We start from the raw sequence: 15,988 nt of genomic DNA on the forward strand, positions 1-15,988 counted from the left end.
CTTTTTTTAAGGGATCTAGCTAAGATTCTACCTGGTTTATTTCCCCCCCTAATAATAGTATTGCTTCAAATAAAGGGCTTTTTTTTGGTGTGATTCCGCCAAATGCTTTTGAAAATCCAGCCTTGTTTCCTTCAGTTGGGTCTTAGTGTCGTTACAGGTAGGATCTAATTTATGTTTAGTTTCTAAGGTGCTTATCTTGGATTGTAGCTCACAGTATTTAACTCTATATTGCTTATTAAGTAAAGCCTTATGTTTAATTAAACCTCCTTGTAACACGCTTTTATGTGCCTCCCATATAATCTCTTTAGATGATGAAGGGTATGTGTTGTTCTCAAAGTATTCCCTCAAAATATTTTGCAAGTCGTTAAAGATTAAAGGGTTATCTAAGATGGTATCATCTAATCTCCAAATTTGTTTTGTAATTGGTATGTCCGGCCATAGGATCGAACAAGTAACCGGGGCATGGTCAGACCAAGTGATGTGACCTATGACACTCTGATGTGTAATTGAGAGACCACATGAGTCAGTGTAAATATAGTCAATGCTGGAGTAACTATTATGTGGGATGGAATAAAAAACGAGAAATCTCTTGAGGAAGGATAGAGTGAGTGCCAAACATCATGTAGAGCTGTCTTTTTAAGGATGTTGTTAACCTGTCTAATCGTGGAAATAGGTGTGCACGTAACTCCCTGTGAAGTGTCCAATACCGGGTCGGACACCAGGTTGAAGTCTCCAGCGAGGTATGTAATCCCTCTGGAGTGTTCTAACAAGAGTTCAGATATCTTTTTCATAAAGGTCTCTTGACCGTGACTGGGAGAATATATTGAAGCTAGAGTGATATAGTGACCGAAAAGGGTACCCACCAGTATTATGTATCGCCCGTCAGGGTCCTTCTCTATGTGTGTCAGCAGGAATGGGACTGTTCTATGAAATAATATGCCCACACCCCTTGTCTTACTCTGGCCTGAAGCAAAATATGCCGTAGGAAACAGAGAGTTGTGCCATCTAGGTTCCCTACCTTTTTTAAAGTGTGTTTCCTGCACTAAGATTATGTGGCTTTGTAATTTATTAAGCTCTTTGAAGGCGATAGAGCGTTTGCCCGGATCATTAAGGCCTTTTGCATTGATAGTTGTGAGGTTGATTGAGTGGTCCCTAAATTTACTAGACTTAGCCTGTGTGGCCATGATAAAAAAAAAAAAAAGGGGGGGGGATTAGGTGCAAAGAAGGGGTGCAGGGGGAGAAAGGAATAGGAGAAGAGTAGAGTAAGGGGAAAATTCTCTAAAAGGTACTTATTACTAAATTAGGTAAGTGAAATACAAACCAGAGCTATGAGAGAAATTCAAAAATACAAAAAAAGATAGGGGAAAAGCCCCATAACTGACGTAAGTTATAAAAGCATTTATATACTTGTAGCACGTTTTACCATTAGTAAAGGGAGATCTGAAACCAGAAAACTAGGCGACTATATATAAGAGAGGGGTCTCTGGGGGAAACAGTGGTATACATTATAATGATATGACTCTATGTATCAGCCGACTTCCTACAGCGAGTAAGATATGGTACTAAAAAATAATATTCATACCAAGGGGGAAACAATGAAATGTACAGCGATCCCTCATTTACAAACCTGTGGCTGTCATTGTAAATACACAAACACCTATAATAACGTAGATTTGTTTAAGCAAACACAAGAACTATAACAAACTAGAAGATAACACTTACAATATTTTGACAGTGAGGGATAACGACTAGAAAGACCTGAGTGCAATGTATAATAAAAAAAATAACATACATTTTCAACAGATTGCAACATTGCTTGAGTAGGCCATTACTGCGTGTTACTTATTTCCTACTGAGCCCTCTGGATATTTGGGTTTATTCTATTGTAGTATATTAAGAAGTCAACCAAGTGGCTCTTTCTTATTTTAGCATAACTTTGTCACCCAAGAATTAAGTAACAAAAAAGAGTCTGTGAATATCAACTTAGTCCATGTTGACACTTAAGGGGCAGACACATAAGAAAGAATATTACAGTACATTATATGAACTGAATTTTATTTTATTCAGCAACTTTAACGTCCATAAAGTTACAACCAGCTCCGGAATCTATCATGACGATTAGATCTTGCGCTCAAAATAATAAAGGTAAATTGGCAGCACCAAATGGGGGTGGCAATTTAAATTTTGACCTTTTTCAAGTGCCACAAAGGAAAAACTTAAATTATGCTTACCTGATAATTTTCTTCTTAAACGGGAAGAGTCCACAGCTGCATTCATTACATTTGGGAAAAAAATACCCAAGCTATAGAGGACACTGAATGCAAACAAAGGGTGGGTACAGAAGGCGGTCCCTTTGAAAGGCACCACAGCCTGGTATTACCCATAAGAAACAGTATAGAAAAGAAAACAAGGTAACTGTCCATCAGTTAACTAGCCGGCAAAGCCGTGCTGGAGGCCACTCAAAATCAATAGATTCCGCTGAGCACAATGCCTCCGAGGAGGCAAGTCCCGCAGGCTCCTAGCGCACAAACTACCCGAAGGAAGTAACCGGAAAAAAAAAAAGACAAGCGAAACGAAGGTTGCTACAAGCCAACCACCCAGGAGAATAACACTCTAGAAAGACAAGATCCTATCCCCAGAGAGACACTCCCAACCAATGAGAGAGTGATCACAAGGAAGAACAAATCCACCCTCAGATCCTCTGACACAACACCATACGACTGACTATGTGCCAAGGAGCCACAAGCTCCCCAGAACCCTAGTCCAGTAGATACAACTGCTAAAACTAGACACATACAGGTAGGAAATCCATATCAGAAAAGAAGGTAACTGACAGGATGGAGGAACTAACTGTCCAAGCAGAAAAGAGGGGCCCCCTGTGAAACACAGAATCACAATGGACAGACTCGCGAGCTCCAGCTCCAGGGCTGCAAAACTGACCCTAATCCATCATGGGACCCCATCCCACAGGGAGTGCCGGACATCGACGACAACTCCCGTCTAGCACGATTCCGGACCCCAAAAGGGCATCCAACACCAGCAGAGCATGTAACCTGTGGTGGAAGGAACACCCGAGAACCTCCCACCAGGGAGGATAACAGGGCTAACAGAAGTACACGGTCAGACCCCACACTGAGAAACAGCCCCAGCCCCCAAAAAAGGGCTGACAACATCCGTCTCAATACAGAAACGGAGGGCCTACAAGGAACGAACCCCTGACCAATTACTAGCATCCGGCATGCTACCACAACTGCCAAACAGCGTACGATCATACATTCCAGATGCAATAGCTGCAGCTGGTTGCAAACTGCAAACCTTCTGCTTACTATGCAGCTAAAACAACCATCCGGCCACTACAGGTGGCCCATAATAGACACATCGTGCACGGATCCGGAACCCTTGCACATTGCCCTTCCCAAAAGTAGCACTCCCAAAAAAGGAAGATAGGGCACTGAGCCATAACGATACCCTAGTACCAGAGCCAGCCTCCATAGCCTCTAGCACGCAAGGGAAGAAGAAAAATCATTGAACGAGAAGATAGGACCCACAGGGTCTCCATGGAAACCGTAAGACTTCCAAAATCCTCCCCAAGAGGCCAAAACTCATGGGGATCACTTCCCCAGCCGTAGACAGGTGAAGAAACTTAAAGAGAAACTGTAAGCAATATCATTGAGCAATAACTCAACGACCATTAAGTTCAGTTGAGACAAACAACCTCGACTCAAATGCAAAAGTTGCCACTAGCGACAACTGGAAGATGCATCTGAAAAGCATCAAACTAACCTTCAGGTAAGAACCAAAGCTCACCTGAAGGGACAAGTGGACGTTCTAAACCCTAAGGTTCGAAACTGAACCACCAAGGACCGAATCTAACGATCCGAACCCAAAATCTCAGTCAAGAGACATGGCCCTAAGTCAGACCCCCAAAAAACCGGGGCAGGCCGTATGACCTGAGGAAATCACAGGTTACCTCATACGGAGAGATCACTCTAGGTAGTGCATTCGCAAGGACTCAGACCAAGAGCATAGACAAATATCTAGACAGGTCTAAAAGATGGCAACCCACACCCGAAGGTGGAGCTGAACCCTGGACCCTCTGCTCAAGAGCAACACGCCAATAAAAAGTATCCTTTTATTGCAAGTTGTAATCCAAAGTGAAGAGACAATCAGCTGCAGCTGGATTTAAACTATCCAGGGACCCCGAAGGTCACCAGGGACAGGGCTCCATATAATGAACACCCAACAAACTGGATTCAAACTCGCAACCTTAGCCATGTGGGCAACCCGGCAGGCTGATCAAGCCCCTTAGACAGAGAGCCAAAATCCTCAGAGGATCACCTTCCCGGAAATCCCTGTACCACACAAGGAAGACCATAGAAAACTCCACAACTCCCCTGCGGAGTGAACCAGGATTGGTTGCTGGGGGACAAAAGGGGGAGAAACTCCACCCCTGCGCTCCCACTCATGAAAGCGCGTGATACGCAAAAACAAGAGAAGACGGACATATCCGCACTTCCGAACTTAGATGACCGGACCACCCTAAAAGGGAAAAAAGCAGTCCCAGTAAACTCAATAGGTACCTGAGACTACCACAGGAAAATGGACACCCGTAAGATACCAAGATAGAACGAAAAAAGGTCATCCAAACTGGAATCCGGCTTTCCAGCGGTCATTCAGACCTCCAAACCCTTGGAATGGGAAACTCATTGGGAGAAGTAGACAGGGCCACACCCGGACTTCAACCTAAGGAAAACGGTAGAGGAACAAACCCTCCGTCTCCATTCACTGAAGACAAGGAACAAGTTGATGTATAAGAAAACGAACCCCCCCCCCACAAGTGATTGGATAAAATAAAAATAACACTCCATCGAAGTGAACGACTCAACACCCAACAAGATAACCAGCAAACCAGCACCACGTGGGTGACATGAACCATAATGAACCGCAGCTAGCACCAGACCAGTACCTGCCTGGTACAAAGAACTCCCCTGAACAGTCCAAGGTCCAAGAAAAAAAAAACGAAGCCCCAAAGGGATCGATAACATAAACTATAATCATATAGAAACGCGCAGCTTCCAAGGAAGTATTAGTTCCAGAGAAGAAATGTTCCCACAACAGACAATTATAACAGACATGAGCTCCATAAAACAAATCAAATATATCCAAACCGGATTCAAATAAAAGAAAAGGCAGCACCCAAGGAAAACGGCCCGCCAACCGGACCAGCCAATTATAGGCCCCATCATTCCAAGTTCAGAACTGGAACAGATACTTAAAAGAAAGAAAAAACAGACGTTAAAGAGATTGTCTTTATCCCTACACGTCTAACCCAGTTTGCCATCCGGCACAGAAGGCTGAGGTTCCCTCGGCCCAGTAGAACTGGAATCCTCCAGCACCGCCAAAACATGCCTTAGTAGAACACGCATACGCGCCAGCCTATAACGGAAGGCAAAATGACCCCCCCGCCAGGTCAATAAACTCCCCGGCCCTGAGGGTAGGGCCCCTGAAGCCTCAGAGGCCATCGCTTCCCCAGAAGGTCTGATTGACTCAGGCGATCCCACGCCCGATGGACCCCGGTTAACAGAACATGGACAGTATCTTAAAAATACCTCTCTAGGGAGATATAAATGTGCCAACGCCATAGATATGGCCATGCAGAACCGTGCTGTAACCTCTAGAGGAAACAAGCCGCATTCCGGACAAGGAGTAACAGCCCTAGGAACACCTGCTTGCGTAGCAAAAAAAGGTTCTGGGGCACGAGCCTCGTAGGACATGGAATCCTCAGGAGCGGATGGCTCAGCGCACTCTAAATTCCCTGATTCGGGGGAAGAGAGTACTCTAGAACGGCAATCGGCACATAACTGATGGGCATGGATAACCTGGGCCATTTCATATTCATCGCAAGACTTATTTTCTGAATCGGAGATATTTGTCTCCAAAAAATCAGAATCCTCCATAACTTGGAGATTGTAATTATGGACAAACACTAAAGGCACCTTACACCCTCCAATGGCTGGGGCACTCACCACCTACCGTGAACCAGACAACTGACAGACTCCCTCCATCGCCACTCGGTCAAGGTCCGGAAATGGAATACAACGTGACCACAACCGGTCACAAGGTGCATCGTGTAAGCCAATAAAACGCGCCAGTCCTAAGAAAGCGCAATCTGATGATATAAGGCCATTATGTCCAAATAGCCATGAGCCCAAGTATCACTACACATTAGCAGATAAAATCACATAACAAACATAATTAAAGTCCCCCCTGTTCAATAACCCCCTAGACCTGTCCTGAAATCTTTGAGCTCATTAGTTTGGTTTGTGTAAAATCAGGAGGGGTACATCAGAAACTGCAACCGACATTGATATAGGAACCCCGTGATGGTCTCCTTTAAACTTCTCGGGTAAAGGCAGATGAACATCTTGGGGTGGGTCAACGGCAGCAGCATTTGGAGGACTGATCCTAGAAACATTTCCACAGAGAGCATTTTATTTTGCAGATCAGTAACTTGAGCTTGTACAGTCTGAGTTAGGAAAGTAACCTGTTGCACAAGAACTGAATCAGTTCCTGGGGACTCCATTTTTTGGGCCTGATTATTCTGTATTAATACGGATACTCAGCAAGAAGAAATCCAGTAGATGGCAAAGGAAAAGAAGAAACGCAGACGTCTAGTTTGAAAACGTGAAGAAAGTTGCATAGTCCAAAAACAAGCCTTATTAAGGGATTAGAGAACTGCTAAGAGAAGTAAAAAAAGGCTAAAATTGATACACAGGGGGGCGGAGCTAGCCAGCAGCCTAGACAGTCACAATTTAACAGAGCTCTAGTTAAAACCTGTCATTTATTAGCCCTAAAAAGCATAATTTAGGAGCTGATTCCCAGAAAAAAAACTTTGGAGCAGTATTTACTCACTACAAGGGACCATTGGCTGAAATTTGGCTGAGTTTGAGACAAATTTCGATCTACCCAGAAAGGAGTTCCAGAAGATTTCGGGAAAATCCCAGGCTTCGGCCTACCTCGGAAGTCTCTGGCTCATTAAAGAGCCTGAAATCTTCAGGAAAGAATAAGATTAAAGCAGGCAGAACTACCATCCCTGATAAATAACTGTACATATGGATCTAAAGCAGGTATTAAATAGAGGCAGATCACACATTAAAGACTGAAAGGAGTTAAGGAAAGACCTGAGTGTTAGTCGCCTATTCATACCTTCACTGTACATTCTACTGGAACACATGATAGCATCTGAATCTGACTTTACAAGGCCTGCTGCTGCACTCCGGAGGGTCCGGGATCCGCTCTGGAGTGTTTAAAGAGTGTTGACTGTTTCATGGGATCCTTGCGACCACAGGAGACCTCATCTAAAGATACTCCTAGATCATTGTATTCTTGGAGCTGAGTGAGTGGATTGTTTTGCTTTATGTGAGACATTGCATACATGAGCTCTGGAAGCGCCATTTTAGCCACGCAGCAGGATATCCCTAGACTGAGATGCAGTGCTCCTGAAACTCGGGTAAACCAGGCTATTAAGGCACACATGAGGGCACAGCCTATAACCTGCCATGGAGGAAAAATACTGGGACACAAGCCCTTTCACAAATACTGAAATGACTTCACCCGTGCATGTTGTGCAAAGGGCCACTGAAACTGATCTAGATGGCCTCCATATCTCGCAAAAATCCGGCATTAGTTAAAACATCACAGGCTGGGGAAAGGTTGTTCAGGATGATCTGAGCTATCAGAATGAGACACGCAAAATCTTATTTATCGCTCCGACTGTTTTCAAGAGGGAGACTGATATGCATATACATTGTGGGAATTTTCTGTTCATTTAGTACTCTTGTTTCACTCACAGGTTATGATTATGACCTCACTTAAAAAATCAGGGCTTGATGTGCTGATTATACAGTTTCGAGCATGCATATAGCAACCTTTGATATCATGTTTAGGGGCATCCTTCCATTCAGTTTACTGCTATACTCTAGTTAAGGTTAAGTTATGCTAGTTATCTATGAACATTTACGTTTACTATATTACCGTAGATTATGGTACTACCCTCCTTAACATTCATGTAACCTCCATTGTAAGTTTACTCCCAGTATGTCACTGTACATAGCTTTAAGGCATCCATCTTCCAAAGGGTTAAAGTGTAGCACAATAATATTTTGTTATTTGTATACTCTAATACAGCATGGGTTCCTAGGTGTGCTAGGTACTGTATGTGCTTTGTACTGTGTGTGATAGTTACTGTTTGAGCTGGGGATTGTGTCTGTTTGTTACTGCGTATGCTGGGCATTGTTTTTGCTTGGTGTTGTGTATGCTAGGTACTGTGTGTGCTGGGTACTGTGTGTGCTGGGTACTGTGTGTGCTGGGTACTGTGTGTGCTGGGTACTGTGTGTGCTGGGTACTGTGTGTGCTAGGTGCTGTGGGTGCTAGGTTCTGTGTGTGCTAGGTTCTTTATGTGCTAGGTGCTGTGTGTGCTAGGTACTTTGTGTGCTAGGTACTGCGTGTGCTCGGCAAGGTGGGTGCCGGGTACCGTGTGTGCTAGGTACAGCGTAAGCTAGGTTCAGTGGGTGTTAAGTACAGCGTGTGCTAGGTACAATGAGTGTTAGGTACAATGAGTGCTAGGTACAATGAGTGCTAGGTACAATGAGTGGCAGGTACAATGAGTGCCGGGTACAATGAGTGCCGGGTACAATGAGTGCCGGGTACAATGAGTGCTAGGTTCAGTGTGTGCTGGGTATAGTGTGTGCTGGGTACAGCGTGTGCTGGGTACAATGTGTGCTGGATACAGTGTGTGCTGGGTATAATGTGTGCTGGGCATAATGTGTGCTAGGTACAATGTGTGCTAGGTACAATGTGTGCTAGGTACAATGTGTACTAGGTACAATGTGTACTAGGTACAATGTGTGTTAGGTACAATGTGTGCTAGGTTCAATGTGTGCTAGGTACCGCGTGTGCTAGGCAAGGCGGGTGCTGGGTATGGCGTGTGCTAGGTACTGGGTGAGCTAGGTACCATGAGTGCTAGGTACAATGTGTGCTAGGTTCAAAGTGTGCTAGGTACCGCGTGTGCTAGGCAAGGCGGGTGCTGGGTACGGCGTGTGCTAGGTACTGGGTGAGCTAGGTACAATGAGTGCTAGGTATCATGTGTGCTAGGTACAATGTGTGCTAGGTATAATGTGTGCTAGGCACAGCGTGTGCTGGATACAGCGCTTCCACAGTACAGTGAGAGCTAGGTACAGCGTGGGCTAGGTACAGTGTGTGTTAAGTACGGCGTGTGCTAAGTACAATGTGTGTTAGGTATAGTGTGTGCTAGGTACAATGTGTGCTAGGTACAATGTGTGCTAGGTACAATGTGTGCTAAGTACAATGTGTGCTAGATACCATGAGTGCTAGGTACAATGTGTGTTAGGTACAATATGTGCTAGGTACAATGTGTGCTAGGTTCAATGTGTGCTAGGTACTGCGTGTGCTAGGCAAGGCAGGTGCTGGGTACGGCGTGTGCTAGGTATAGTGTGAGCTAGGTACAGTGAGTGCTAGGTATCATGTGTGCTAGGTACAATGTGTGCTAGGTATAATGTGTGCTGGATACAGCGCGCCCACAGTACAGTGTGTGCTAGGTACAGCGAGAGCTAGGTACAGCGTGGGCTAGGTACAGTGTGTGTTAAGTACAGCGTGTGCTAGGTACAATGTGTGCTGGGCATAATGTGTGCTAGGTACAATGTGTGCTAGGTACAATGTGTGCTAGGTGCAACATGTGCCGGGTACATTGTGTGCTAGGTACAATGAGTGCTAGGTACAGTGTGTGCTAGGTATAATGAGTGCTAAGTACAGTGTGTGCTAGGTACAATGAGTGCTAGGTACAGTGTGTGCTAGGTACAGTGAGTGCTGGGTTCAGTGTGTGCTGGGCATTGTGTGTGCTGGGTACAATGAGTGTTAACTACAGTGTGTGCTAGGTACTATGTGTGCTGGGCACGTCGTGTGCTGGGCACGGTGTGTGCTGGGTATGGCGTGTGCCAAGTACAGCATGTGCTAGGTATAACGTGTGCTGGGTACGGTGTGGCCTGGGTATGGTGTGTGCAAGGTACAATGAGTGCTGAGTGCAATGAGTGCTAGGTTCAGTGTAGGCTAGGCACAATGAGTGCTAGGTACAGTGGGCGCTACGTACAGTGTGTACTGGGTACAATTTGCATCTCACTTGTCTCTGGAATTTTTTCTTGTTACCCACATCTCTAGATGATGGCAGAACCTGCTCTCAATCTATATATGGACATACCCATTACTACATAGTACAGCAATTTTTTCCGGACTTGCTCTTTGGAACATTAAATTTAATTTATAAGCATCACCTCCCCCCCCCCCCATATTCTGAGCCCACACTAAGGTTCAATCTTGGTGAATTATTTTCACCACAAATCCCTGCAATTTACTTACGATGTATCAATGTTTTGACAGCTATTGCAACCGGACCTGCGTGTCCGTTCCTTTTTGTCTGTTTATGTTTGAACAGGGGTCCTGCGTGTCCCCAAGTGTTACCTTACATTCTAAAACTGAATAAAAATTCATTTAAAAAACACCCACAAAAATCAGGCAAGGCAAGATAGCAGGAAGTGACCTCTTATAGGCCCAGAACCAGTCAAATGATTAAAGTCAGGTGAAGAGAGTTCAATATAACGGTGCATGAGCCAGGTTCAAGGTAAGGTATGAAAGAGACCAGATTTGAGTTCTGAAGTTGGAGATTGACAGAGAAAAGGGTTAGTACCAAAGAAACCAGAGTTCGATACCAGATGTCCTCCTAACAATGCAATTCAATTTGGTACCCTATTGCACGCTTTTACAATATCCATGGTCCTCTCTGCTGCCACTTCTCACCTAGGTAGTTATTACTAATATTGCCTTTTTGCAAAAGTGTACTGTGCTCTCTGCATCTGTTTGATTGGTGTTGTGGCTTGCTGGCAGAGTATAAAGCCCCTTTAAAATTTTCCACATTAAAATGTTTGCTCCATTGCAATTGATACATCAACTATTCTTGAGATATGTGTGGAATAAGAAAACTCAGAGAGTCACACATAAGATCCTTCAGAGACATGTCACAAAGGGGGTGGGGGCCTCTTTCCCTATATTACGGGGCAGCCAGACTGATTCATATAGCAGCCTGGGGTAAGAGAGAAGAAAGACCAGGCTGGTATAGGCTGGAAGAACTAGCTATACCATATGGCCTAGCCTTATATTAGGTCATATGGGTCCCTAGACATAAATCTCTAACCAAACTAATTGATAACCCTATAGTTAAACAAAACATAGCTATATGGCACAATCTCAGACATTGCAGTGAAATTGCTCCTCATTATTCCCCAGTTCAACATCTAAATGGCCTGCTTTGGGGCTTTCCAAACATACATACAGATTTCTGGAAAGGTCTTAACATAGTTTGATTAAAAGATCTATACATAAATAATAAACTACTCACAGTGGCACAAATTTCCCAACTTCAAGAAAGGTGCCCTCTTTGGCTCCAGTTTGAGGCAGGTAGAATCCTTAGTTTACTTAAGTCATGGAGTTTCCCAAAGTATGGCCTGAGGGACCTCACTAAATGGGAGGAACGGTGGGTTAGTGGAAGGGGTCTGAGAAGGGCCCTCTCATTGCATTACAAAGCCTTATTGAACGAACATTCTGTAGGTATCCCTTGGCAGATTAGAGCGTGGTCACAGGAACTAGATATCTTACTACCTGAACGGGACATTTTTAGGGCACTCATGCTCACCAAAAAAAAACACTACACTGTGTAACTGTATTTGAAGTATACATTAAAGTTTTACTAAAGTGGCACAGAACACCAATGAGACTTTCTAAAATGTTTAGTTTGGTTTCTTCACAATGTTGGAAACAATGTGGGCAACAAAGAACGGATATCCACATATGGTGGACATGCCCGAAACTAAAATTGCTGTGGAAGGAAATAGAATCACTACTGCATTCTCTTAATATACACATAACACTCACCCCCAGTTAGTCCTATTCCATATTCTTGAGGCAAAAAACTCCCTGTCCCCACAGAGAAAATGGTAATATATGTGATGGCAGCTGTTAAGTTGAACTCCCTCTATCTCGCTAGTCCACGATTTAATAAATTACTTTGCTAATATGGAAAATATGTACATAGGTTGCAGGACTCCATGGACCTCTACTGGATGGTCTGGAGTGACTGGCTCCAATTATAATATGAACACCCCCCCCCTCTCCCTCTTCAGCTCCTATTTTTCCTTCTCTCTCCCCCCCCCCATTTTTCTTTCTTTCTTTCCTCTTCTTCTGTCCCAAGTCTGGGGCCCAGACCTATTTGGGACTCTAAATTAATTCTATTGAAAGAGAACATGAAGCACTGGTATGGCTAATGGATATGTCTCCTCGGCATACACGCCACCTTATTAGCCCGTACTTACAACAACAAGGACTTGATTATAGTTATGCAAATACATTCCCCACCCAGACCTTAAAAGACAAAACATTAATTGAGGTCCTGTTTAAAGGTTGACAAAAAGAATAAGGCATATGCGATGGATGTATTATTGTTTTATGTATGTTTATGTATGACTTTCTGCTCGCATTTATCCTTGCATGCAGTTTAATGTGTTATTTTCACCATTTGTGTATTGTAAGCTTTTTACCTCAATAAAAAATATTTAAAAAGAAAAAAAAAAATGTTTGCTCCTACAAAGTGCTACCGATGTATCCGCAGCGGATCAGATGACAATAGTAATGATTATACTTTGGCAGATATAAATGACGGCAGCTGTATAGGGCTTGGGTGTCATATGATGAGGATAAGCGAACCCTAGAAATGGTACAGCAGTCAGTGAGTATCAGGCTATATTGTACTGTGACACTCAGTGTGTGATTGAGGTGACACCCTGACTGGTGATATAATGTACAGCACTTACAGACAATAAGCTATAAACACCAGGCAATACCTCATAAACAGAAGACATGTCACACGTGCACTTACCTGCATTGTCACTGTCACACATTTCCTGCATTGGACCTTCCAGCTGACACGTTACACTCAGATCTTCTGTTTTAACATCTACGTCAGTATTAATGTCACCTGTCAGAACATTTATTAAAGACAATATTTAATGGTTTAGGATTTTATTTCACCCTAAAAGCAACTAATATTTAACAAAGTAATGGGAACTTAAAAGGACAGTCTAGTATAAATTAAACTTTCATTATTTGGATAGGACTTTTAATTTTAATCAACTTTCCAATTTACTTTTATCATCAAATTTGCTTTTTTCTCTTGGTATTCTTAGTTTAAACTAAACATAGGTAGGCTCATATGCTAATTTCTAAGCATTTGAGGGCTGCCTCTTATCACAGGCTTTTTAAATCTCTTTTCAACACAAAGAGACAGAAAGTACACGTAGGCCATATAGATAACACTGTGTTCAGGCACAGGAGGTTATTTAAGATCTAGCACAACACAATGCTAAATTTAAGACAATAGATAATAAATAGTCACAGTCATGTGATCAGGGGGCTGGAAGAAGGTTCCTAGATACAAGGTAATCACAGAGGTAAAAAGTATATTAATATAACTGTGTTGGTTATGCAAAACTGAGGAATGGGTAATAAAGGGATTATCTATCTTTGAAAACAATAACAATTCTATGGTAGACTGTCCCTTTAATTGCCATACAATTACTATTTGGGGCATATTGAGATTGATTGATAAAATGTATTTTTATTAGATTTGTAACTTCAGATGTTACATTCAATATTTAAAATATATAGCAAATTTAAAGGTATGTGTATACACCCAAAACATATTTCAGAACTTAAATGTGCATACAGTATAATAAAATGTTGATTAAATAATGTTCCTTACAGTTTTCGATTCAAAAGGATAAATATAGTGCAAAGCACCAGCCAATGTATTCATATATTAAGTCACATATTTATTAACAGCCCAAAAAGGATTGAATTCACAATAAAAAGCGAGTTTTTAGAATACCATTTGATGAATGAGACGGTGAGGACATAGGGAGGGCACATGTGTGTATCATGTACATGAAGAAGAGTGTGGGGAAAAAAGAAAAGATAAGGGAGGGCATGTGTGTGTGTACCATTCATATGAAGCAGGAGGTGAGAGAGAAGGGAACAGAGGGCATGTGTGTGTGTACTATTTACATGAAGCAGAGGGTAATAGAGAATAGAGAGCATGTGTGTTTACTATTTACATGAAGCAGGGTGTGAGCGAGAAGGGAAGAGAGGGCATGTGTGTGTACTATTTACACAAAGCAGAGGATAACAGCGATGGGAAGAGAGGTCAATAACTTGTGCGTGATCGAAAAATTTGGTTTGCTTTGTTTCGATTCGGGTGATAAAAAAAATTTGGTTCGAGAATAAATCGGTATGTGTTGGTAATTCAGTTTCGGAATTTATTCGTGTCGTTCCGAATTTTGAAATTTGGATGCATTCAAAACCGTTACCGAATTATTATTAATGTCCGGCCGAATCTTTATTATGGATTGAATCGTTATTTCTAACTAATGTTCCGGCGATTGCCGAAACAAAATTATGTTAAACCACCGTCGTCACTAAATAAAGCTATTAACCCCTAAATCACCGTCCCCCACATCACTAACACTACCTAAACCTATTAACCCCTAAACTGCCGCACCCACATCACCGACACTAACTAAATAACAAAATAAAGTTATTAACCCTGAAACCGCAGTTCCCCGACATTGCCGACACAAACTAAACCTATTAACCCCTAAACCGCACCCCCCAGATCACCAACACTACCTAAACCTCCGTTCCCAAACATCGCCAACACTAAATAAATCACTAAATAAAGTATTAACCCCTAAACTGCCATTCCCCTACATCGCCAACACTAACTAAAACTATTAACCCCTAAACCGCACCCCCCCACATCGCCAACTCTACCTAAACCTATTAATCCCTAAAGCGCCGTTCCCAAACATCGCCAACACTAACTAAACCTATTAACTCCTAAAACGCAGTTCCCAAACATCGCCGACACTAACTAAACCTATTAACCCCTAAACCGCACCCCCCCACATCGCCAACACTAACTAAACCTATTAACCCCTAAACCGCACCCCCCCACATCGCCAACACTAACTAAACCTATTAACCCCTAAACCGCCGGCCCCCACATCGCAACAACCTAAATTGAACTATATTAACCCCAAAACCTAACCCTAACACCCCCTAACTTTAACATAATTTAAATAGACCTAAATTAAACTTTAAATTATTAACTAAATATTACCTTTTAAATCTAAATACAAAGTAATTTACCTGTGAAGTAAAGCCTAAGCTAGCTACAATATAACTATTAGTTATATTGCAGCTAGCTTAGGTTTTATTTTTATTTCACAGGTAATTTATTTATTTTAACTAGGTAGACTAGTTAGTAAAAAATAGTTATTAACTTTTTACGAAGTACATAGTTAAAATAAATACAAAACTTATCCTATGAAATAAAAATAAAACCTAAGCTGCCTTACACTAGATGCTAACATTACAAAATAAAAAACTACCATTACAAAAAATAAAAAAAACTACCATTACAAAAAATAAAAAACACTAAAATTACAAAAAATAAAAAAAACTACCATTACAAAAAATAACAAACGAAATTATCCAAAACAATAAAAATGATTTCTATTCTAATTTTTTTAAAAAAATTAAAAAAAAACACCCCAAAAAAATAATTATCCCTAATCTATAATAAACTACCAAGTGCCCTTAAAAGGGCCTTTTGTAGGGCATTGCCCTAAAGAAATCAGCTCTTTTCCTACAAAAGAAAAACACAAAGACCCACTAACATTACAAACCCCCACCCCCCAAACTTACAAAAAAAAAATAGACCTAATCTACCCATTGCCCTGAAAAGAGCATTTGTATGGGCATTGCCCTTAAAAGGGCATTCAGCTATTTTACTGCCCTTAAAAGGGCA

The 15,988-nt window shown here is 42.3% G+C and overlaps 1 protein-coding gene across 1 annotated transcript in view; it reads right to left on the reverse strand.

Annotated features, from left to right (window-relative positions):
* The window catches only part of LOC128657979 (uncharacterized), a 210,180-nt gene that overhangs the window by 81,009 nt on the left and 113,183 nt on the right, over window positions 1-15,988 (reverse strand). The window contains exon 7 of the mRNA XM_053712419.1: window positions 13,001-13,099. Within this exon, the coding sequence (XP_053568394.1) occupies window positions 13,001-13,099 (99 nt within the window). The remainder of the gene's footprint in view (window positions 1-13,000; window positions 13,100-15,988) is intronic.

This window comes from Bombina bombina, chromosome 4 (genome assembly GCF_027579735.1).
Source record: "Bombina bombina isolate aBomBom1 chromosome 4, aBomBom1.pri, whole genome shotgun sequence".
Taxonomy (NCBI): Eukaryota; Metazoa; Chordata; class Amphibia; order Anura; family Bombinatoridae; genus Bombina; species Bombina bombina.